Source organism: Pyrus communis, chromosome 16 (genome assembly GCF_963583255.1).
Source record: "Pyrus communis chromosome 16, drPyrComm1.1, whole genome shotgun sequence".
NCBI lineage: Eukaryota > Viridiplantae > Streptophyta > Magnoliopsida > Rosales > Rosaceae > Pyrus > Pyrus communis.
In genome coordinates this window covers 437,465-462,805 of record NC_084818.1, presented here as the reverse complement: position 1 = coordinate 462,805, position 25,341 = coordinate 437,465, and the positions used below count along the sequence as shown (strand labels likewise).

The 25,341-nt window shown below is 38.3% G+C and overlaps 2 protein-coding genes and 1 pseudogene across 2 annotated transcripts; all 3 read right to left on the bottom strand.

Annotated features, from left to right (window-relative positions):
• Positions 1-2,523: 2,523 nt before the first annotated feature.
• Positions 2,524-4,694, bottom strand: LOC137721025 (ABC transporter B family member 14-like). Its single transcript, XM_068460148.1, has 2 exons — positions 4,319-4,694; positions 2,524-4,199 (listed from the first exon to the last, which is right to left on the bottom strand). Exons 1-2 carry the CDS (start codon positions 4,692-4,694, stop codon positions 2,734-2,736), a joined length of 1,842 nt encoding a protein of 613 aa, XP_068316249.1. The 3' UTR covers positions 2,524-2,733.
• An 86-nt stretch (positions 4,695-4,780) lies between these two features.
• On the bottom strand, positions 4,781-7,517 carry LOC137721024 (ABC transporter B family member 19-like; annotated as a pseudogene).
• A 1,937-nt stretch (positions 7,518-9,454) lies between these two features.
• On the bottom strand, positions 9,455-25,103 carry LOC137720263 (protein MOR1-like). The gene is made up of 54 exons (XM_068459310.1): positions 24,682-25,103; positions 24,427-24,532; positions 24,215-24,338; positions 23,540-23,619; positions 23,270-23,447; positions 23,114-23,178; positions 22,940-23,022; positions 22,665-22,750; positions 22,407-22,520; positions 22,108-22,227; positions 21,243-21,345; positions 20,914-21,050; positions 20,458-20,523; positions 20,239-20,356; positions 20,111-20,145; positions 19,833-19,904; positions 19,615-19,722; positions 19,413-19,518; positions 18,641-18,753; positions 18,439-18,526; positions 18,207-18,307; positions 17,949-18,056; positions 17,742-17,847; positions 17,583-17,662; positions 17,354-17,503; positions 17,164-17,239; positions 16,949-17,073; positions 16,743-16,853; positions 16,519-16,668; positions 16,173-16,247; positions 15,999-16,077; positions 15,811-15,923; positions 15,623-15,718; positions 15,470-15,544; positions 15,285-15,380; positions 15,100-15,201; positions 14,899-15,000; positions 14,611-14,793; positions 14,398-14,509; positions 14,191-14,267; positions 14,002-14,081; positions 13,097-13,159; positions 12,854-12,983; positions 12,552-12,678; positions 12,380-12,453; positions 12,092-12,250; positions 11,851-12,009; positions 11,605-11,702; positions 11,337-11,493; positions 11,131-11,247; positions 10,891-10,986; positions 10,690-10,761; positions 10,289-10,571; positions 9,455-10,184 (listed from the first exon to the last, which is right to left on the bottom strand). The coding sequence occupies exons 1-54, from the start codon at positions 24,839-24,841 to the stop codon at positions 9,928-9,930; spliced, it is 6,051 nt and encodes a 2,016-aa protein (XP_068315411.1). The 5' UTR covers positions 24,842-25,103; the 3' UTR covers positions 9,455-9,927.
• Between the last annotated feature and the right edge of the window lie 238 nt (positions 25,104-25,341).

The following is a 25,341-nucleotide window of genomic DNA, read 5'->3' as shown; positions in this document are numbered from 1 at the left end:
AGTAACCGCGCTGTTCGAGCAAGAGCAAAACAAAGCGCGCGCACCGGCGGAGGCCCTCGGCGTTCTTCAGCAGCTCCGCCGCCGTGAAAATAGTGTATCGGGTTGATAATGTCGTATCGGAGCCATGGATATTCGTGTTGCCCGTTCTGTGATTTGACAGTTCCGTCCTCAGCACTTGAAAGGTACTACAATATGCTGCAAATAAATAAATCCCTTTTTTTTGGTGGATTTTTGATGTGTTTGATATTGTGATTGTATGAATTCAAATTGCAGGCATGCCAGCGGTCACTTCGAGGAGGTTGAGGATGATGAGGTCGACAAGCAACTGGCGAGGGATTTGGAATTTGCCCAACAGCTTGCTCTTGCTCCTTCTTCACCTCCATCAGCCCTGGTAGTTACTCTTTTACTTTCTCCCCGTTACCCTTTTCGGAATTGCTTTCGAATCGCTGAAAGTGTTTTCTGGCCATCAAAAGCGCTTATGATGTAAAAGAAAAACCAGAGACTCATAGAAGCACTTATAGCAGAAACACTTTCGAGCACAAGTGATTCCTACAGAAGCAGTCCCAAACAAGCCCTTATTCCTTGCTCTTTGAAAGCATACAGGATAGAAGAACAGATTTTTATTCGTTTTGCTTAGAAAAGATAATACTTTTTTTGTTTGTGCTATTCTTGTTATTCTTCGTTCAAGCTGTAATCCGAAGTCAGTCTGCCAACTTGTTAGTTTCGTATTGATATGCGTTGCAGAAAGATCAAGCAATCGGTGAATTGCCATTTTGGAGAAAGTTTCTTGCTTGATTGCTTTACAGACTGGGACTACTTTCCACAAGATTGAAGGTGGCTTAATGGCATTGCTTAGAGGCTGTTTGGAGTTAGAACATGGAAATGCAACCACCATTGTGTCCGGTTATATTGATCATTTTCAGAGCATTCAATCCGAGGACAAGGGGTGGGGTTGCGGGTGGCATAACATCCAAATGCTTAGCTCCCACTTGCTTGTGCAAAGGCAAGAAGCTCGGGAGGTTTTGTTTCGTGGTTCAGGTTTTGTTCCTGATATCCCATCACTTCAAAGGTGGCTTGAGATTGCTTGGGGAAAGGGTTTTGACACACTTGATTCTGATTATTTTGCTGAGAACGTTTATGGCTCGAGAAAATGGATTGGAGCTACTGAATGTGCTGCCCTTTTCCCTTTTTTTGGACTTTGAGCAAGGGTAGTGGATTTTGGTCCCAAGGAACTTGAATCATTTTATCCTTCTCTTCCTGGTTCAAGTCTTGGGAAAGAGGTAAAGAGAATACATAAAGGCGGAAAGAGGAAAGCAATCCAGGTTCGTGGCCTGACGGATAGGTATTTGTTGGTATTTAATCATGATACTACTCAAGCAAGTTCCAGTGGACTTGAAAAGTCGGGATGTTCTAGTATCCAACTTGGTGACTCTATGGGTAAAACTAGTGATGAGAATTCAGGAAATAAGTTTACAAGGAAAAGCAAGGGTCATCAGGTTCTCATTGATTGGATTTGGAACTACTTTTCTGATAATAATTCTACCAAATCTGGCAATCATCAGGTCATTGTCAGTGACAAAACGTAAGTTTCTGTTTTGATGAGTAGCTATAGTACCAAGAGTGCAATATGCATAAAACCACTACGTTTTATAATTTGGTCTAATTTGTAGAGAGGTTTTTTGAGCAGACCCTTGTACTTCCAACACGATGGACATTCGAGAATGATTGTTGGGATTCCAGTCAAGGGTCAATGTAATGGCGTGCAGCAACACAATCTCTTAATATTAGAGCCTGGCCATGTAAGTTGCCGCTTGTTTTTAGGATTCCGTGGTGCATCTTATGCTTTATAAAATCATCCTTTATTTTGCAGTTCATTATCGAATACATTTGGATTTTCACTCTTGTGAGTTGTGACACATAATTGCAGAGAATGGCAGATCTGGAAAGATTACTAAGAGAAAAGGTAGGATGGCAGAAGTTTGTAAAACGAGGGGTTCAGACACTGAAAAAGCCACAATACCAGGTAATGACTATTTAAATCTTACATTTGCCTTTGGTTTTGATTACTCTGTAGGACTGGATCTGATGTAACGGTTTTGTTTCAGTTGTGCTATATCGATCCTGGAATTGCAAGCGGGGAGGAAAAGGGGTTGCTTAAGACAATGGAAAGCGTCTTTCTTGAATTCTAGAAGAACCTTTTGTACATTTGAGACCTGGGCAGAAGCTTTTCAAGTTGTCTTTGGCTAGAGGAACAAATAGTTCGCGTGTATACAATGAGACAGGAAAGGGACAGATGAGATACATTGGGTTTCAATGCACCCTGAAAGAGAAAATTGAAGGTTTACCCCCACCATTCAGAAGAAAATTTTGATTTCTGAAGATATTGCGGTTGCAGTTTTTTTGTTGACCTCTGCTGTACAAGTGAAACATACCTTTGAGGGTGAGGAATAAAGCTTAATGGAGCTCAAGAAAACAGACTTATACTCTTTGTTAATGTTTTCGGATGGAAGGACTACCTGTGCCCTCCACTTGGTTTGCAAGTGTATTCTCTTGTATACATACATTGTACCCCTTGAGAACAAATTTACTCATTTATCAATATATCTGATGTACTGCTACATTTGTGCTTCTCTATTCAACACTTATTGTCATAAAAAAAAGCTTATACTTGAAGCTCCTTCAGATATATATTAGCCCTAAATATTTCCTAAGAACCCTCGATGTATGTATGTGTTACTCTTCTCCCAAGTTCTGCAGCTGATATAATCTTGAGTAAACTCCTTCTGATGCTGTTATCAGGGCTGAGTGCGAACCTGTCTCCACAATCTTGCCTTTATCCATGACGACAATGGTATCGGAGTGTATTATTGTGGAAAGCCTATGTGCAATTGTAATTTGTGTGGTTTTTGACAGACTTCTCAAGTTTATTGCTTCCAATGCGCTCACCACGGACTGCTCAGATTCAGCATCAAGGGCACTGGTTGCTTCATCGAGGAGCAGAATTGCAGGCCTCTTTAGCAGTGTTCTAGCTATGGCTATTCTTTGCTTTTGTCCTCCTGAAAGTTGGCAGCCCTTCTCCCCAACAACAGTTTCATATCCGTCAGGCAAGTTACATATAAATTCATCTATGTTTGCTTCCCTAGATACCTCCACAATTTCAGCTTCAGAAGCCTCCTCGGTCCCATAGCAGATATTGGCTTTAATTGAGGAGCTAAAAAGAAGAGGCTCTTGTTGCACTAGTCCTATTTGTCTCCTCAGCCACCTCAAATTGTATTCCCTTATCTCCTTTCCGTCGATGAGTATTCTTCCTTCCATTGGATCATAAAATCGTAGCAGGAGGGCCAATACGGAAGATTTTCCAGCTCCACTTGGGCCAACGAAAGCAACCTTTCTTCCAGCTTCAATTTGTAAACTGAAGTCGTTCAGGACAGTTACTTCCGGTCTTAAAGGGTAATTGAACTTGACATTCTGAAATTCGATATCCCCTTTAATTCTGTCAGGATTTGAACTTTCTGGTGTATCTGGTTCGATTTCAGTTTTGCGGTCAAGGGTTTGGAATGCAGGGGTTAGCACACCGATGGCAGAGATGACAGTGGGAATCAATGTCCATAACTCTGTAATTGAAGGTACTGTGAGAGAGAAAATCTGGTACGCTCTTATGCCATTCTCAAAGCTTGCTTGATTTTTACCAACCAAAACTGTCGTATACCACAACGCAACAGCATGTGCAATGTTCCATAAGCAAAGGGAAATACCCTGAATTATGCCGTACTTGATACTTTCTCTCCTGCACCTCTTCTTGGGGTTTTCTAGAGATATTCTGGCTTTTCTGAGTATATGATCTTCGTGACAGAAGGATGCCACAGTTCTTATGTTGGTTGCAGACTCAGAAGCAAGAGTAACAAGTTCAGCATGTGTAGCAGCTGCATCACCCGAAAACCCTTTGGCAGACTTGGCTTGAACCAAACCACCAATGAAGTGGCATGGCATCACAGCCCAAGCTACCAATCCCATTCTCCAGTTAACATACATGCTGACAACTGTTGCAATCAGTATGGAGGAGATGCACTGAACGATAACAGACATACGATCAGCAATTATGGTCTTCACCATCGAGGTGTCATTGATGATCCGTGAAGTAAGCAAACCAATGCCATTCTCAGGTTTCTCATACCATCCGATTTCATTGCGTAGTACACCTGCATGATTTCAAAGGAGCGGGTTAAATTTTTCAGTTTTCTGATATATAATTAAAGCAGAAAGATTCCACTTACTGATACTGAAAACATGAGGTGATTGTGTTGGTAGTGTATTATACCTGAATAGAGAGCGAGTCTTAGGTTTGTCATGGCCTTCTCTCCAATTATTCCAAACAAGTAATGTTGCACGGTGTGAGAGAACAACGAAAGAAATCCTATTAGAGAGAAGGCGATTGAATATTTTTCAACATGCCTCTTAGCGTCTGGCTGAACGTATCTCACTCCAATACTTATAATGCAATACCCAAAGACAGGCTTTGATATGCCTGAGAGAGCTGCTGCGAAGGAACCGAGAGCAATCCTTCCGAGGTCTCCCTTTTGCAAGCCATACCAGATCCTGAAGAATATAGCTCTTTTGCTTTTTTCCTGTTCTTCATGCTTGGGAGACTCCTTAAGATTGCTGTCAGGCTCCCTAGGTTCCTTGTCTTGTTCCATCTCTTCAAGTGAAATCTGTTGTTGCGTGTTTGTAGGTTCTTCGGAGGTACTAGTTTCTCTGTTATTCAGTTAACGTTGTAGTATGGTTAGATATGTTTTTTTTTTGTCTTATGCAGATTACATGAGTAACAATTAATCAAGGGGGATTTTAAGGTGTGAATTAATAACCTCGAGTCGCGTACTGGGTTGATGTTCTGCATAGAAAACAAGTTATTGTAGAATTTGCTGCTGTCAAGCAAGCTGTGGTGCGTCCCTGTTTCTGAAACTCGTCCATTTTCTACCACAGCAATCATATCTGCATTGATAATAGTTGAGAGCCTGTGTGCGATCAAGATGACTGTCCTTCCCTGCATAGCATTGTCAAGGGCATCTTGAACCACCTTTTCTGACTCCGAATCAAGAGCACTCGTGGCCTCGTCAAGCAGAAGAATTGGAGGATTTTTTAGAATTGCTCTTGCTATGGCGATTCTCTGTTTTTGCCCTCCTGATAACTGGACTCCCCTTTGTCCCACCTGTACCCCATTTCAGTCAAAATGTACGAGTTACCTTAACATCGTCCATAATCCAAATTTTCAGTTAATTCAGATATATGGTTAGAGTAGCTAACCTCTGTTGAGTATTGGTCTGGAAGTTGGGATATGAAAGTATGTGCATTAGCCATGACTGCTGCTTTCTGGATCTCTTCATCTTCTGCATCCATCTTACCAACTTTCATGTTGTCACTGATGGATCCTGCAAACAGTGCCGGTTCTTGAGAAACTGCTCCTACGTTTTTCCTCAGGAACTTCAAGTCAAGATCCTTGATGTTATGGTTGTCGATCAGAATCTCTCCTGAGGGTTGCACTCGGCGATCAGTGATTCACTGTTAGTAAATCAAGCAACCATTTTCAAACATTTAATTTGAGGAGAGGTAACAGACCTTTTAAGGGATCATAGAATCTTGCAACTAGGGAGATGATAGTACTCTTTCCACACCCACTGCTGCCAACAAAGGCTACTGTCTTTCCTGCTGGAATTGACAATGAAAACCCTTGAAGGATGGCTCTGTCCGGCCTGGACGGGTAGGAAAAGTGCACTTCATGGATGTCAATGTTGCCATGAATCTCCTCAAGTATCTTCCCTTCTGAATTGTAGCTTATAACCGGCTTTCTATTGATCACTTGGAAAACTGCAGTTCCTGCAGCTGTTGCCTGATTGAAGATTTGCATGTCCGGTGCAGCATAAGTCAGTGATCTGAAATTCAAACCAAGTTGGGTTAGTTCTTTCAAAGAACTTTCCGCCAGTCATGGATTTTATTTTACTCTGCTTACTTACATAGCTCCAAATAGAATGCTCATCACAGCTGCTAGAATGTCTCCCCCGCTTGCTCTCTTGGCTGTGACTACAACAGCACCAACCCAAACGATGAGAGCCCAAGAACCGAAAGACACAGATTGAAGCATTCCTGTTCCAACTCCCTTTATCAGAGCCTCTCCTTTGCTTAGGAAATACTGTTTTGCCATGCAATCCGAAAAAGACTTGATCGCAGAACATTCTCCAACAAATGCATATACGGTTTTGATTTGAGATATTGTCTGTGATGCAGGAATATGATCAGTAACTTAGTTCATTTGGATCATTTTTTTCCTTGAATTAGATTTGTTCTTTGGCTCGAGTTACCTGTTCTACCATAGACGTAGCTTCTGACTGGTAAAGCATTCTAGTGGCGGAGATGGAGTTCATTTTCTTTGTGTAAGTGCCTCCGATTACAAGAATCAAAGGAACAACCACCAAGGTCAGCAGTGCTACTTCCCAACAGCATATGGCAGCAATCAAAATTCCAGAAAAGAAAGTTGCAAAGCATGACAGAAAATGCCCCATCTGTGAGTGACCCGAAATTCATAGTTAACTAATTACCATAGATTTTGTCATGAATTTAATTTGTCTAACACGCGCGCTCACGTACACACACACACATTTATGAGCAAGGGTAGTGGCATTTTTGTATACCTTCTCTCCAATTGCATCTTGTATGATACTCATGTGGTTACTGATCCCGCTGATGATTTTTCCACTGGTTAAATCTGTATCAAAAGCCCCAATCTCCTGGCTAAGGACTGCTCGTAGATAGGCCAGTCTTAACCGCGCCACTTGCCTTTCACTCGAGTACATCCAGCACCCGATTTCTGCAAACTCCAAGCAGCAGGTAAAGTAACTAATTAAACAGATTATCGGCTTTTATTATGTTTCCGCTACGTAGATCATCATGGTAAACTCTAGGAAAGTGATCCCGATCAAACCATTTTGTTATATATGGTTTCATCGCCCCGATCTCCCTTAGAGTAGTCACCCATATATGCATGGAATATAAATTGCAGATAAAGAATACGAAGTTTACCAACTATTCCAGCTGGAAATGTGGCGAAGGCCATGTACCACACGTACGGAATAACCTGAAGAACAAACAACATGAACAAACTCATGAGAAGCATGGTTTTTCTACTTTTCTGCGTTCGAAAATTTGCTGTTTTAGCATGGAAGCTGTTTCAAGCACATGATTAATGAATTGATTAGTTTTTAATTGCATGTTTATACCTTCTTCAGGGCTTTAACCGTGCCTTCAGTGTCGTTGATATTGCTTCCAAACGCATTGAGAGCTTTTCCGAGCAAAAGATATCCAACTGGAAAAGCCATACCATGGACAACAGAACCCAACGTCCCCAATACCATCATAGTCCAATCCAACGCGTCCGCATAGCTCAGCAGCTTACTGAATCCCAGAGTCTCGGCTATGACAAGCTCCGCCTTCTCGTCCTCCACGGTTGCTCCTTTCTGTTTCCCCATCTGCATCAGCTTTTCACGTTTTCGGGCACTTAGTTAAATTTTCACCATTTGCATGCATGCGTGTTTCATTATATATGTTGACAGTCGTTGCGATAAAATTGAAAAGGTCTGTTTCAGCTTGGCTGCATCCCGATCACTAGCTTAAATTATACAAAATTTATGAAAACAATACGTGTATACAGATGCTCAGCAGGTATATCTCGGAATATTCCACGTCGAAAACCAAGAAAGAAAACGTCCTGGTTTCTCTTCTTCTTGGCTGCATCTTATAGTGTTCGATTCCTACGACTTGCATAAAAAATGCAGAGGGAAACAAAGATGCTTGCATGGCAAGAAGTTAATGATTTGTATATAAGTTAAACCCTGCTAACTCCTGAATCATTATTTAACGATTTTCGAACGTTCATCTGAAATCGAAATTGTTATCAATGAATTAACAGTTACGAATATTCTTAATCAGAGGCATCGAAAACAACCGGAACCGGAGGCTGACGATCGAACGGATCAAAGTCGGATTTGTTTAATTTGCTTGCCTTGTATCAGCTAGAATCTGGATAAGTAAGTTAAGTTAAGATGGTGACATTGTTTAATATTCATATGTATTTGATTGAGAATTAACTAGTAATTAAGTTAATCCGAAAGCATATCCAACGGATATTTGTATTTGGCTGGCAAAGTTTGTTTTTGCAGGATTTTACTGTACTAGGTTTGGTGTTATAGACGTTTCCGAATTATATAGCAGACGAGAATAACCAGTTCCTGGTTTTCAAAGTCGATTTTTTAAAACATGTAGGTTGTAGCATGATATTTGTGTCTGATACAGTTAGGTTAAATGCTATATTTTATTTTTGTCCGGAAAGTGATTTTCGCACATTTTTTTTCTCCTACAATTCATCATCTCGTCCTAGTACCAATATTCTATAACTGAAACCTTGTTGGTTTTCAATTTTTTATATAAGTTCCCAAACTTTGTACACATCACTATTTCACTATTAATGTATTTCCACGTTAGCTGTTTTATTTTTTTTCAAATTCAAATAAATAATTTGTATCTTGCGCTCCCCCCTCCCTCTCAATGTTCTTCATGTACTACGTAATGAATACAATATTTATTTTTTTACTTGTACCTTATGTACCCATAAGTCATCGATTATTCGGAATCTACCCGTATTATTATACACATACTAATATGGGTACATTAATTGATTATATGTACCCATATTATATATGTACGGAATCTATAGATATGCATTCTTTTGAAATGCAACTATATATTGTTTCTAACGTTTTGGTCTCTTGGGAGGCTTTTACATGCCACAAAATGTGGGACTTCAAATCCCCTTAAATTGTGGAATAAATTTTAAGTTTCATAATAAGTTAGATTTTTCAAAACAATTTTTGCTAGATTTAATTGCTTAAATGATATAAAAAACAATTCTGAAATTTAAAAAAAAAAAAAAAAAAACACGTGGCATGGTGTATTAAGAGTTGAGGACGAGAATAAAAAAAAAAAAAAAAAAAAAATTAGAACACATAAAGTTTTAGTCTAAAGTTTGAGTTGATTAGAGATCACTTCCAAAGTGTTCCGTAAATTACACAGAATCAAAAACATTTTACTTACATTTTGAGAACGAGTGATATAAAATAACAGAAAATTGATAATTAAATTGATAAATATTCATTCCTCGCGTGCGAGTAAAACAAAGAATTTCTCATAAATTAGAATGATTGACGATAGTGATTTTTTTTTTTTTTTCTCAATTAACAAAACAAAAATCAAAATCGGAATGGAACAATCAAAGTTTTTTGTACTTTGTATTAAATATAAGGTTGTGCTATCCAAACATCAAATTTTAATTCTCACATCCTCTCAATTTCCAGCCATCAAATCGAATGAATTGAAGATCAGTAGACAATTTAATAAGAGTGAGAAGTAAAAAAAAATGTGTGAATAATACTACCCTATATAAAAAGGAAGGTGGCATAACTGTCAAGGACTAACTCAATGCTTCTGAAACAATAATATACAACGCCAAATTGACAAATAATTGCAGTGAAAAAAATAAGCCAAAAGCAGAGACAGTGCTACATCCCACCCAAAAAACCTCGGCCAAAAATTTCAGGATCTAGGAAATGGTCTGTACTGAGAACTGGTACTAAATTGAATCGTCGACGATGACGACGCAGCCGCCAATTTCCCCGATTAAAAGCTTGTTCTACAATATACAAATGCCAAATTGCTAGAACACATGCTCCCCCAAAACTCTGCCACAGGCCCACAACATCGAAGGTTGCAATGAGACGCCAGTACTGAAGCTGCAACCGAATTTGCACAGCACCACCTCCCAGCCATTTACAAGAACAGAGGCGTGACAAGAAATCCGCTTCCTATTCGCATTAACTCTTCCTTTTAAAGGGGTTCGATTGTCCCACTTTTAAGTCTCTCCATCCGAGCCTGAAGCCCGGATAATGCCCTCTCATCCATAGGGAGAACCCCACCCTGGAGGGGATTCTCTGATGCACGAGGAATCTGACCAGAGAGGCTCTGGTGTACGTTGTCATTCACATACATTAATGGCCTAGTTTCTTGATCCGGGTTCCCAGCAGCCGCTGCCAATTGCATGCTCTTCATCCTCTCTCTAATCGCATCTAAGGTTCCGTTGGTCACTGCATTTTCCAAGATGAGTTCTAGCGTAAGGTCATTAAGGTCAACAAAAAAACAATAATTGACAATGCAGAAGGAAACAACGTAAAAAACAAAATACAATTACCTCCACCAATATATCTCTCATTCCTTTGGTCTACCAATGAGTTTTCGGTGAGACCTCTAGAAGTAATGGCATTATTAAGCCTGTTTTCTTCATCATATGATGGCGGTAGATTAAAGCTAGTTGGTTCGGATTTCACATTTAATGATTTTGAATCAACCAAAGAGTTTGTGTGAACAGGGGACAGGGGTGCAAATTCAGGAGAAGAAGCATTTAGAGTAGCTGGGGGAGGAGTCGGCATTGGCAAACTTGAAGGCGTCCTTCCAGCTGCGGCATTCTTTTCCATCTGTGACAAAGAAAATGATAATTTATTTCTATGGCAAGGAAACCTAATTTACCTTTTTCAGGAATCATGGAGTGTGTGCCAGAGGGAACATTTTGCCGGTGATAACGATGATACTGACCTGCGCCAAACCATCTCTAATATATGTCCGAAAAGCCTCACTAGCATTTTGGAGTTGAGAGAATATATCAACCTGAAATAAGTATTACAAACTTAAGAAACAGAAGATTCATGCACAGAAATCAATTGCATGTCATGCAGAGGGGGCAAAAACCTAAACCACGTCAATAACTCCTAAAGACAATTGACACACATTACTTACTCTTGGGTACAGTTGGGTTATGCGGTATAGTTCATACAGACCAATGGTACAGGTTTGCTTGTCGCCAATCTTCTTGAATATGGCAGCAAGTTCTTGCTGAAAGTGAAACAGAATCAAAGAATGAGCATAAAAAAAATTTAACCATCTTAGAGAGACTCATAAACAGAGACTGAAATTGTCAGGAACCACAAAAGAATTTACCGTTAAGTTTGATAAAGATAAACTAGGTTACAATATTACCTTTAACTGTGCATCAGCAGAATGCGTGGCAGATGAAGCATTGTTGGCTGCTGAATCACCCCAGTGAGTTTGGCCCCCAGACCCAGTTGATGTCAACATCCTTGCCGCAGCTAAAGTCTGCCAGGTTGTACCAAAATAAAAGGAAATTAAGGATAAATTGATGTCCCTGTATAATTAGAAATAGGACTGCAGAATTCAGTTATTACCTCAAGATTAAGATCAATGTAGGCAAGAATGATTGGCTGCGGTTTTACGTCTATAGGAACCATGGAAAGGTGACCTTTAATTGCAGCTCCACGAAGCTTCACAAGCTCATGTAGAACAGTCTTCACCATACGCAATGGTTTGTCATCAGCACCAGCTCTGTAATGAATTTATTTTTCATGAGTCAGGAGAGAAAATAACATTGCATGAAAATGACCAGGACAGGATGGGGTTTTGGGGAGTGGATATCAGGATCTCTTTAAAGAATACCTTCTCCTAATCTCTTCCATCCCTAAATCTTGTAGGTATAAATGGATGCTTTGAAGGATACGGTCCAGATCGACATCATATATTGTGCTTTGAAGAACCTGCGGCAGAGAAATGATGATTTAAGAGAAACCTAAAGATTATCGAACACAAAGAAAGACTCGATGTATGCATGTGGGACATATTTTTCACAGACACCGCAGCTCATGAAAAAAGAAGCTGAATAGAAGGTCACAAATTCGGCAATACCTTTGTAAGTTTTATTAAACATTTGACAACCAAATCAGAGAACTTCTGGTTTCTGGAAGCAAATGATTCATTGGAAGCAGGTGATGGCCATCTTGAGGGATCTAAAGGGCGTAAGAGGTTGATGAGAACAACAAAGGACGAAGTCCGATCTGCATTATCCTGCAAGATACAAATGACAGTTATAACTGACGTAATACCAATTAACAAGGGGAAACCAATGGAAAAACAGGTAGATATTAACCAGAATCTTTAGCATCAAAACATTCAAGGCTTTCAGGAGTTGGCTGCCATCATCCATATGGGGAACCCTTTCATCCAAAAGCCACAGTAGGAGCTCAGTGATTAGACTGTCAAGAGTACTTTCCTTGACAGCATAAGCAAGTCTTTTATTTTGAAATGTCTGCAAAGAAGTCCAAAAAATCAGAATGTTAGGAAAGAAGTTCGTAAAAGGTAATAATCTTTTACATAGTACATTTGGATCACATGAGCATGAATGAAAGCTAAGGCAAGAATTTGATGGTATGTTTACCTGCATAAGAGTGTTCAGGACATATTTACATGACCTAGATGAAGCTCCTGTCAAACTGAAGTCAAAAGTCTTTGCTACCTATTTGAAGAATAAAAGGACGGAGAAACTTCAATAAACACCAGAGTTCGACAAGTCCAAATGGAGAAGCATCTATAATGAACTGTTACTGTACTTGCCTTATTTGCCAAGCAAGAAACAAGTCTATCTGCATCCCGCACTAGTTCATCCATAGCACTGCCTTCTGGATCATTAGTCGCCTGTGCCAACTCATGACACACGACTTTCATTCCTTCAACTGACTGCAGTACCAGAAAACAGAAACAAAAGGAAAAAGTGAAAGGTGGTAACAAGGAAATATGCACAAGAAAGGAACAACTAAATTAAGATATGACAACCTTGACCACAGTCTACGTCCCTTTGATTATAAGTAATAGATTGTTACCACATCCAAACTAAATGAGATAAGTTGCATACCTGCTCAGGAGAACCAAAAGAAATGATATCCAAAGCTTCATTCCAGTCTGTGGGGCCATTGGCACTAGTGAGTACATTGGGTGGCACCAGCTGCCTCTCCATGTGAGGCTCAGGATGGCCATAGTTTCTCCTAGAAGAAAAATATCAACATATCCCACAAAAATTAGAGAAGTAATTACACTGGAAAACTACATGTACTTGTACGAGATATAATACATAAAAAACTGAAAATTTTGGGTATACCTAGAAAGTGTTGGACTGGAAACAGATCGTGCAACCTCCCCGCTTTGCTCTGCTACATCCGGCCTAATGACAAATATAGAAAGATCTAAGTTTAAATAACGTTTATCAAGCAATAGACTGGGGTCAGGTCACGGGACAAATTTTTTCACAATTGAAGGAAGAAATTTTCTGATTCTCAACCTGAAATTTTCTTTTGACTGAGATCTTTTGGTACCTAAAGTTTATTTGGGTACGATTTCAGAGAATACAAGCAGCCATTAATGCTTCAGGAAAGTTGGAAAAACATTATTTATAGTGATTTTTCATTAAAACAATATGATATCCAAAATCAGCTTCAGACCTGCGATCTTTAGAAAAGCTGATATGAATACTGATTTGTCGTATAAAGAAGCTTTAGGTTCTTTATTTGGGTACTTTACCAAAAATTACAATGCTTTTTTGCTTTTCGGTAATCTTTGCCATCGGATTTGAAAGAGCAAACAGAAAATTTAGAACATATGACATTAACCATCAGGTTGAGGTTCTCATCTCACTCTGCCAATCTTCGTTTCCTTTGGATTTTGAATGAGAGAGAGAGAGAGAGAGAGAGAGAGAGAGAGGAGGTGCTTAAAATTCCAAGAGACATTAAACTTTCTTGAAACAATAAAATAGATGCACAGTTAAGATGATGCAATCTCAACCATCCAAAGTCTTCAAGTCCAATGATATAAAAAGTGAGCAAAAATGTGTACCTTGGACCAGACCCTGAACTAGTCAAAGTTTCCTATTCAAAATGAAGGATTCCTAGTCTGCTGTGTTCCATATTTCTAACTGAACAGATTAAGTGATTTATACGTTCTCTTAAAGGAACTATGTAACTTCTCTATCTTCTATTGATGTGCAAAAGTCAAAGCAAAAGCATATACCCAATTTCCCTGACGGAACGCCTCAGAGAAGCCCTAGCTTCGCCTGGCTTTCCTTCCTTCCTTTTCTCCATTTCTCGAACCTATAAAAAATTTCTAATTAAAGGAAGAAGAAATAAATCACAGTACCTAGACTTAATTGAGAACATAAAGTTCGGCAAAAAAAAATTGAGAGCATAAAAATATACTGACCTTCCACTTAAATCGATCATCTAGCATGCTTTTCTGAGCATCTGTTAACTTTCCAACATATCTCCATATGTCCTCACCTAAGGAAAGGATAAAAAAATTGCTTGATGAGAGAACATATCACATCAGGAAAAACCTTGGGCACATATTACCCATTAGTTTAGAATTACGACCGACAGCTTTAGCTCATTATGTGGCATCATGACATACCAAGAATCTTATAACCAGTAGCTAGCGTATTTAAAGCAGCTTTTCTAATTTCACCATCTCTTTCTGCTGTCAAGCTCGCAACAATTTGCAAGGACTTTAGTTGTCCACTAATCTGTCAGAAAGATGTAAATGTAAGTATCCTCTTAACACAATTAAGAAAAATGTAGTGTATACATGATTGGATATAAAACAGACAAGTATGCAAAGGCTTACCTCAGCTACATGGTGATCAATCAAATATCCAACAAGATCAGCACACTCAATTCGAGTACGGTTGTTCTTAGAACGCAATCCCTCCAAAATATAAGGGAAACTTTTTGCAGCGGTATATGCCTGCACAATTTGTTTGGTCAACTCCCGCATTTTTTCTCGCACTTTCTCAATGTTATGCCCGAGCTGCAGCACAAGATTCAGCATTTCCGTCAGTGAAATTCCATTCAAGCCTTCTATTAAATACAAAAATATTCAAATCTTCCAAAGTCTGGCAATTAAAACAGAAACCTTCTCTATCAAGCATGGAAAAAATATGGCTGCTTCTGATTCAGTCAACATGTATGCCTCGTCCCTAAATGTATCAAAAAGTTCTGGAAGAAATTCCAACACCTGTAAATCAGAACATATGTGGTTAGGATAACACACCTAGAAAACCGTAGCACTTAAAAAGCAAGGAAAGAAGACTGAAGGAAAATAAATAGACCATACCTTTAACAGGCATGTTGTGTTCGATTTACAAAATTGTAAAACAAACCACCTCAGCAGTATATCCAATACTTCAATAATTTCCTTTTTAATGGTTGGAAGTGCCTGGAATGCATACATAGAACATTGGTCAAACTAAGCAGGTGTATTCGATACAAATTGGGATATTAGGAATAGCAGACAAATACCTTCTGTAGTATCTCAAGGCCATCAACTTGCTTCTTAAAATCAGTAGAAAGAAGCCGCCTATGCACATCCTCTCTAAAGTACTTCGTCATATCATTCTGCAGAAAATGCACGAGTCAAATTCTTTCATAAATGCAATGACAATGGAAAACACAAGAAGTTCAGTGAAATCTGCACAAGTACAAACCTCAAGATCTTGAATCTGTTCTATCCGTGGCTCTTCAAACTTAAACTTCTTAGCTACCAATCGCTCTCTATCCTCCTGCAGTTCAAATACCCATTCATCAGTAGACTCAAGATTAGTATACAAGTTCAAATTCCATGCTATCGCCATATGTACCTTAATTGAATCTTTAACATTTATCAAGGCCTGTGACTGCACAGCTATATCTTGGACGGACAGCATTGAATTTAATCCCTTTGTGGGAATGGTCCTCTTTGCAATTCAAAGGACAATCAATTAATATGATCATAAGAATAATAAGAAATAAAAGAATAAATGCTATAAATTTCATCAGAGGGACGTACTGAAGTAGCTTTGGCTCCATGCTTCAAAACTCCATTGGAAGCAGGCTTTCCAGCCTTTGAAATGCTTTTGGAAGTTGGGGCCATCGATATTGCTTTGCCCGACTCAAAAGATTCTAAGAGGAAACCATTCAAATTAGTTCAATGCATTACAAGCAAAAACACCAGAGCCAAGAATTTGACAAGCACACCTTGAAAAGATACATGAGGCCTCAATCGTTCAACAAGAGCTAAAGTTGGCCCATGAATATCTCTCAAAATCTTCTCAACCTAAACAGTAATATAAACAAATAAATGAGAAGATATCAATCAATTGAAATGTGAAAAGGAAAAAATCGTTAACCATAGTTGTCCAGCACGCTTACCGTTTCATGCCCACTAACTCTCAAAATTTCAGAAACACATGTCTCTGATGCTTTACGAACATCTGAGGATTTATCCTATAAAAGATTCCAGACATTCAAGTGATTTCAGCAGCGAGTAATATGTGAAAGCACTTAAGCTTATATAAATGTATTATCATATGTACATGTATGTATATGTATATCTACACATTTGTGTGTCCGTGTCACAGAGAGAGTGTCTGTTTAACTTAAATTTTTTACATCATTGTAAGATGTTTTCAATGTGTGCTTTGATGGATGGACAGGGTTAAAATAAATAAGACAAGAATTTCTTATAATAAATAACTCATTCTCAATTACAATTTACCGTCAAAGCAGAGGAAGCTGGTTTCAAAAGATGAGCAGCATCAGAGAATTCACTTAACCCAGAAAGCTGTCTTGTCAACCACTCGAAAAGATCTTTCCGCCCTTCTGCACCAAGTTTGGCGTCTGATATAGCTGCTGTAATATAAGGAACCTACAACAACATACTGTTACACTACCTGACATGAGACTCAAATTTCAAAACACAAATAGAGATAAAAGAGTCACCATTTTATCAAGATGAACAGCAGAGAGCCACGAGTCTAAAGCAATTAAAGTGCATTCTCTCATATGCTTCTTATTGTCTCCTAGACATTTCAAAACATCCAACAAAATGCCCTGCAAGTAACCAATTAATGCAAAAGGTCAACTGTATTAAAAACAACAAAATAGATGCGTCATGGAAGTAGTTGTCAATTTGGATATAAACAAACCTTGCTGAACTTTTCAACTGGTGCGCCCATTGCAGAAGCAACATGACCAACAACCGTTAAGGTTGCAGCGACCAAGTTCTTATTGCTATCATATAAGCGCCCCCTTAAGGCACCAAACAACTCCGCTGGCAGTCAAACAATAAACAAGTTCTCAAGAAACTGAATGGCAACTATTCTGTACGTAACAATACATAAAATATATATATGGTTTGTACCAGTTCCAGTTGGCTGGATGCGCTTATTAGCCTCTTCTAAAATCTTATCGACGGCTTCTATTGACTCCAAGCGAACCTGGAAGACAAAAAAAAAAAAAAACACACTCAATATAGCTTCTAACAAATGACAACTTTCTTAAAACAACCATTACACACAGCATAAAGAAATAACATAATTCAAAAACAAGACCTTCCAATCAGGACTCTCCAAGCTCTTCAGCAGAGTGGGTGTGACCTTTCCGCTAATATCTTCACGTGGAAGGCCATCTAACCCGCCAACAGAGACAGATGAAGTAGATTCCGTTGCCCTAACACTTCTCTTCAGAACCACAGAAGCACCCTGGAAAATAATACGGGACATGAGTTGCCAATAAACAAGAAAGACTGATGTATGCAACTTTGGCTATCATAAGAAATACCTCAAATGGATTCTTTTCATACTCCGCGTCCAGTGCACTGAGTAGTGCAGGTTTAACATCAGTAAGAAACCCTTTAATATCTGAAACATAGAGATAATCTTAGAAGTGCCGAAATGAAGATGAGGTAGATGGAGAATTCGAACTAAAACGAAAAGTCACCTGGACCAACAAATTTATGTATAGCACCCAAAAGCTTAATAGTAGAGTTCCTAGTGGCAGCAACACTGGACTGAAGTCCAGTTTCTTTACAAAAATCAATCAAATCCTGTATAACATAATATTCCCTTTATGTAAATAAATTACTATTGATGACTGGAACTGATGGAAGAAAACAAAATCGGCTAAATCGGAACGGAATCTAAAAACCTTAAGTTTCACATGTGAGACACCAAAGTCTTCAACTGCCGAAACCATCCACAGTACTCCCTCGCTGAGAACCTTAGGGTTCTTGTGCTCTTTCATAATTTTATAAAGCTACAATAAGCAGAAATACCAATCAATCATTGGAGAACAAGCAAAATATAGTGCATGCTCATGGGTATACGATTAAGCATCCTTGCTTCAGGAAAAACAGAAGGCATCCAGAAAAATGATGGCTATTAGAAGAATCAAATCCGAGCTTACTCTTTCGAAAACTAATCCTGGACCTATGGCTTCAGAAAACGTGGTGAGGCACTTCATGGCATGAGTCCGAGTCTTGATATCTGCAACCCGTTCACTAATACCTGTGAAAGTGCACAACACCATTAGAAGGTAGATTTGACAACCGTATTGCTTATCCACAAAACAACCAAGGAGAGACAGAAAGCAAACAAGCGCCAATCCTGATGCCTAATCTAAGTTAAAGAAAACTCACCCAGAAGACAAAGTACTACACATTTCTTAGGAAACTTCTTTGCAGTGGACGCCATATAGGTAATAACTTCAATAACCTGTTGCTGAACCTGCATTACTCAAAATACGTGTCTTAATAAATTTTACACCGAAACACTAATAAAAAATAAAAGCAAGCAAGAGACTATTAAATTTGCCTAACAAACTGTTCAACCATAAACTACCTGAACATTTTTTTCACTCCAACCAGGGACAGCACAAAGTAAACGAACTAACATCTCAATTGACAGGTCAATGTCCTGTAAACCTTCGACTTGCTGTCTAAATGAGGATATGGCTGCAACAAAATCAAATCATGATTATAATAAATTCAACCCGAAAATTGCATGGAAAACATGGGAACATCAACCGTGTCAATTGACAACCAAAGACAAAAGGCAAACACATTAATCAACAACAGGACATTATCAAAAGTATTTTACCATTGAAGAAAATACTAAATATACACACAATACAATGAAAAAAAGTTCATGGAATTTCTGAATTTAAAGTATCATATCAATTTATGCTACTCAATAAGAAATGTGTCCTAGCATCAATGAAGAAAAATCTAAACAAAAAATAATTGAGCCATTGGTACCGGTCATGGTAGCTTTCCTACTAGCAATATAACTCATCAGCATAACATAACTTCAAAAGGCTAAAAAGGGAAAAACGCGTAGCTTTGGTACCTAGATCATGATGTCAATTCCTACCACCAGAAGAAAATGCAAGGTCAAAAAATTACTTAATCTAATTCAAGGAATACATACTATACATTTTGACATGCATGTATCCAGAATGCATTCATGAGCAGATCTTAAAAATCAATGCTGGTTTAAAATAAATATTTTAGTGTAAATATAACCATATCTACACATGAATTTTTTTAGAAACAAGAGGCATAAGCTTTTAATGTCATAATCAATAACATTAATGAATAAGCTCATCACCAACCTTCAAGCCGCTCTTTCCATGCACTACTTTTTAATTGAGAGACAGATTCTTCTTGTATAAGAGAGCCTAATCTGCTTTCAATCTCTTCAAGACTCATTTCTCCTGGCTGTAACATTTCACAGACCAAAGGTGCAGTAAAGAAAACATCTTTATTAATGTTCTAGGAAAAGAATCAAAGAGCATGTTAGTCAAAAGTAAGTACCTCAACATCTTCAGGGGTTTCAACTAACTTAGAAGCTTTTGGCTGCACAGTTACATCTCCTTTCTTACTGCCACCCGATTTAACAGATCCCCCTTTTTGTTTTGCAGGCTAATGAAAATATCAATGTGTCAACCATGAAACATAATGATGATAATTTATCCCACATAATTTCAAAAAGGTAAACACAGATTAACAAGTTAGAGTGAAAATGAACTCACAGCTGCCTGAACAGGCCTCCTCCCACTAAGCATGCTTGCAGCTGACCTTCGAACAAATGAACTGTCCGTAGTCTGCATACAGTTTAGTCAACACAAAAACCTTCAGGATCAAAGTTACTCTGGTATCCAGAATGGTAATGGTAATCTAACAATGCAAAAGATGTAACAGGATATATTTGTTTAAATAAGAGCAAAAAGACAATAGACAATAGAAGGCATTCTAACAACCAAACTGTAGTGTGTAATGTGAACCCTAAATTGACAGACTAGAAACCTACCTCCAAAGAGGGTGCAGTCACACCAGAGCTTTGGGCTGTAGTTGGCATATCATGAGGTGTAGAGCAGAGTGAGAAATTGGAAATTTAAAGAGAAGTAGTCATTAGAATTGCCAAAAAGGAAAACGTACCTGAGCTTGCAGTAGTGGATGCACCACCTTCAGAACCCATAATCATTTCAGAGAGCTTCTTTCTTCTGACATCATCAAGTTTCTCAAGTGACCTTTCCAAGGGCCTCATACCAACCATCTAAAGAAAATGGACATGGGAGATATGAAATTATTGTCAATATTTGCTATTCAAACATAAAACACAAAACATAAACCGGTTTAATGCATTGAACAAACTACCTTAGCTATTGCTGTCAAAGCTGAAAAGGATGCATCCCTCACTTCTGGGGTTCCATCGTTGAGGCACTACAAGGTCCAGATTGTTTTGTTTCAGCCATTGTATACAATTACAAAATTGAAAGGAAAAAAATAGCAACGAATAGTTTAAACCCTGCTAAATGAAATTGTTCTAAAAGGTTTGCACCTGTACTCATTTTTATATTTAGTAATGTATCCCAGAGGATTGGTTTTGTGGACTGTTCTGGATTGGCTATTAAAACTGACCAAACAAATCATAAGACATGAAATTTCAACCTCCATGCAATAAATATAGAGTTTTTTCTTACTTTTTTTTTCTTCACATATATGGAAGCATTGAGCACATAATATTCATATTTCAAAACATTACGAAAATGTTAAAACAAAAAAATAAAGGAAAAAAACACCAGCAGACAACAAAGGCAAGTGCACACTGACCTCCATAAATATAGGAACGTAGTCCTTGTGCAACTTTAAAACAACAGCCTTGTTGCTTGTTTCAATACAAAATGTCACCCAGTTCAAAGTCAATGAACGCACAAGGGGTACTTTATTTTTTACTGCTGTCTTAATATCTGCAATGAAAAGCATTCATCCAATATTAGCCTCAAAAACTGCCTAACGAGAGAATAACATCTTGCCCTCACATAAACAATAAATTAAGACAACAATCAATACCAAGAAGTGATAGATGACATCAGTGCATACAAATAAAATACACAAAGTGAAAATGATGCATAAATTACAGACTAAAACATAAAACCCGCCTTCAGCTATGTCAATGAGATTTAAGCAGCCAGCAGTATGCATTGCTTGAAGAGTTTGAGAGAGTGCCTCGGTCATAGTTGGCTTTTTTTCTTTCAATTTTTCCTATACCAAACAAAAAAGAAAGGTAAGTATTGAATCATAAATATCTTCTAATCATCACAGATGATGTAGTATAAAATAAACTTCATAAGCTAAATCCTCAGGCTGTGTTTGGAGGAGAGATTTGCAAGTAGCAAGGGATTTGCAGTGCTTGTAGATATAATGCTTTAAGAGGGATTTGCAAAGGACTACTTGAAAGAATTCATTTATAAATCCCTTGTTTAAGTCTTTGTAATGTGTTTATCCAAAACCCCTTGGTACTTCTGAATCTTCATCCAAACATAGCTAAACCCTCATGCAGTGCAGTTTAAATCCCTCTATCTAATGTTTAGTAGTTCATCTCAGACAAATTTATCCAAAACCCCTTCATACTTGTAAATCATTTGTCCAAACATAGCCTCAGTGAAATAAATTAATCAAGATGAAATATTGTTTGCCCAAAACCATCATAATACATGACCATGAGAAGTAAAGGGAAAAGGTTAAAAAGCATGCCAACAAGCAGAATAAAAGCTTTCCACTTCGAAACATCAAAGCAGGCATGGCAATATCAAGAGTGCAAAATATAAAAAAACCACTTGAAATATAAAGCTTAAACTTAAAAACTGAAAAATAATCAAATAAAACAAATATAGACAATAGGCATGGCAGTAGAAGTAACTGAGCTCTGGGATACCTCATAAGAGACATAGTCAGATTTTCTTTAAACACATTTCAACATTAAACTAACAATGAACCTTCAAGACGGTATAGGAATAAACTTACAAGTAAACCTGGCAATAGAAATCGTGAACTTCCAGAAAAATGAGTCCTTAAACCCTTAGCAAGATTACCAATAGCTTGAATAGCTTCAACTGCAACAGCTATGTTCACATCTGTTACAAGCTGCAAGAGAAATATAGTTCATTGAGAGAAATGAATTGGGCAGAGATAAATCACTTATGTACTAAATCATCTGTACTGTTCTTGTAAAAATAAAACATCCGTACCCATAGGCAATGTAAAAAGAACAATGTTGAAGTGAGCAGAAAAATACTTGTTTCAACTAAAATACACAAAAATACCTTCTTTAATGTCCGACAGATTTCTGTAAAATCGCCAGGGGCAATTCTTTTAGTTGAAGCAAGCTTGGTTAGCTCTGCAACAGCCTCCTTTCGCTCTGACCACTTTGTAGCTTTCTAGAACACAGTGACAATATTGACAGCAATAAGCAGCTAGAAGAAAGCATGCATAACTATGAAAACAAATAATTCACATTCCTTATGAAGAAAAAATAAAAAATAAAAAAAAGCTGCATTTTAAAATAGAGAGATAAAACTGACCACTCCGTCCCAAAATCCTGACTTCTCCAGAGGAGTCAATATATCAACCGGATCAACAAGCTCATATTCATCTATTTCCTGAGGAGCTGACAATAAAGATACACTAGATAAGATTGATAAAATATATAAGCACAACAGATAAAATAGTGGCACTGGAATGTCTAAAGCCTAACATATAAAATTATTATCTCACTGCAAGAAGATCTACATAATCTACCAAAATATCATTTGAGAAATGGTAAAGCATCTAGAAGTCACAAGAGTCAATCACATACCATCTGCTGCAGATTCCTCCAAAGGACCAGGACCAACTACTTCAGAAACAGCTTCCTTTTCTGGCTCCTTGTCTTGCTCCGATCTAATAAATAGAATTAAGACAATCATAAGTTATAGCTACATAGATGTGTCCTGCCTGCAGTTAAAAACACATTTAACAGCAGACTTTTCACCTGATTTTGCGAGATGGCCTGGCTGTCCCTGTAACATTTACAAGCTCAGCCTCCAACTCTTTTTTCTTCAAGGAAGAAGGGGGCAATAGAGTTATTCGTTTTGCCAAGAAAAAAATTAACAAAAAGGTACACGCAACATACAAAAATTTATCATACCATTGTATCCCTCATCTTCTCAAACAATATTGATTTAACAGGGTCCTTTCCTATCCAACGGCAAAGCTCAAGAGTAAGCCCTTTGGAACATGCACGAACATTCTGATCTTGATGGTCAAATAGTTCAGGAAGCATCTTCAAAATCCTTTTTGGAGGAACAACTTTTGCGCCAAATTCACTATTACAGCGAGTAATAATATACACCAGTTAGAAGAACACGGAAAAGACTAGACAAATAGTCTTTAGAAAAGAAATCTTGTGAAAAAAAACCTTAAGGCCTGAAACATGACATCAATTGCAGGCACAACAGCTTTGGAAACTTTGTTTTTTATTGCCTTCTCCATAGCATCCTACAATAAACCATAACCATTGTAAAGGTCCAAAAACTTTCTTCCTCAACCACAGCAAAGAAAAATATGATTAATCTAAGATTTCACTATCATGCCAAACACAGTACACAGAAATCAACAAAACAATTATAGCCTACGGCACTAATCCTGACTTTGTTTACTTAGCATGGTTCCAACCCAACAAGACACACTCCCTCTCTCCCTTCATTTCTCTCACCTACAGTCCGTGCATGCCTACATATAGACCAGGAGTAAGAAAAACTTCCAACCACAAAACTGGAATAGCAATGCCTTCATTCTGTTACATGCAGAAAAACCTCTGCTTCTAAATTTTAATAATTCACATTTAGCTCATATGTCTACATTCAACAAGTCCTTCATGCCACGACCAAAACTAAGAAACAGCTAACGGGACTAATCAAATTAACGGAAACAGCCACCAACACTTCACACAACTTACTGCTGCTGCTACTAATACTACATCATATGAGAGTTCAGTTGAAAACTATTGCAACCATAAAAAATAAAAAAATACCTCGAGTCCAAATTGGAGCGTATTACCATGCAAACAACCAAACCAAAAAGCATAACTTACCAAGAAAGCGTCCACGGCCTCCAATTCAACCCAAAGCATAAATGCAGCTTGAGCCTTTTCCACTGTCTTCGGCCTACCAGTGAGGCATTTCGCCACAATGGCATCACAAACTTCCTTGGCATATCTGCAAGCACGCAAACTTTAAAATTAGCAATTCGAACAAAGACTTCGAACAAAACAAGTTCAAAAAACAATTAAGAAAAAAAATAAACCTTCCGGCATCAGCATCCGCAGCTCGTAAAAATGCAATCAATGCATCGAGGGCCTTCTCTTGCACCGGCGAATTGGAATCCGCCAATGTCTTCCGAAAAAGCGGACCTAACCAAAACAACACCCGCAGAAACAGAATTACAACGACTCCAAAATGCAAATGCAGAGCAAGATTGTTCACAACCAGTAATTAAAAATTAAATTAAAACAAAATTAAAAACACACAAAACCCACTACCCCCGAGTGTAATATCTTACCAAATTCACGGAGGCGAGAGTCTTTGGGATCGGCGACGGAGTCGCAGAGAGCGGCCAAGTCAATGTTGGCCTCGTTCCTCACCTTCCAGTTCTTGTGGAAGAGCCGATCATCCCACGGCAGTTTCTTCGCCTCCTTCAACAACTTCTCCTCCTCCGACATTTCTCAAATCAAAAAACCGAAAATTCTCCGTGCCCAAACAATCTGATCCGCCCAAATGCAAATGCAGAGTGCGCAGGGACAGATCGGGATCCAGAATTTTTGAAAAAGCAATTCGAAGAGCAAAACCTAAAAAGCTATTGTAACCATAGAGTGTGTTGGGCAAGAGAGAGAAAGAGGGAGCGCCCAATCGAGGAGAGAGAGAAAATGACGCACTGTTGCTGTTTGGCTTTATTTAGACGGAAAGGGATCTCTCCATTCCTTCTAGGAAGTCCACCAAGTCCACCATCCAAACCGTCGAGAGTCCTTCGTAATCTTTGATTAAATTTTAACGATGTAGATAAATAAACTTGCTGAATTTGATGGACCGTTGAGAATCCTTTCCTATTTAGACGGCAGAAGCGTTACGAGGCTGCCGTTCTAATTTTACTCCATTTTTCCTTTTCAAATTTTTTCTCCGTTTTACGATCGATGGCGTTTGGGCCGTCCGATTAAAGTTGCCC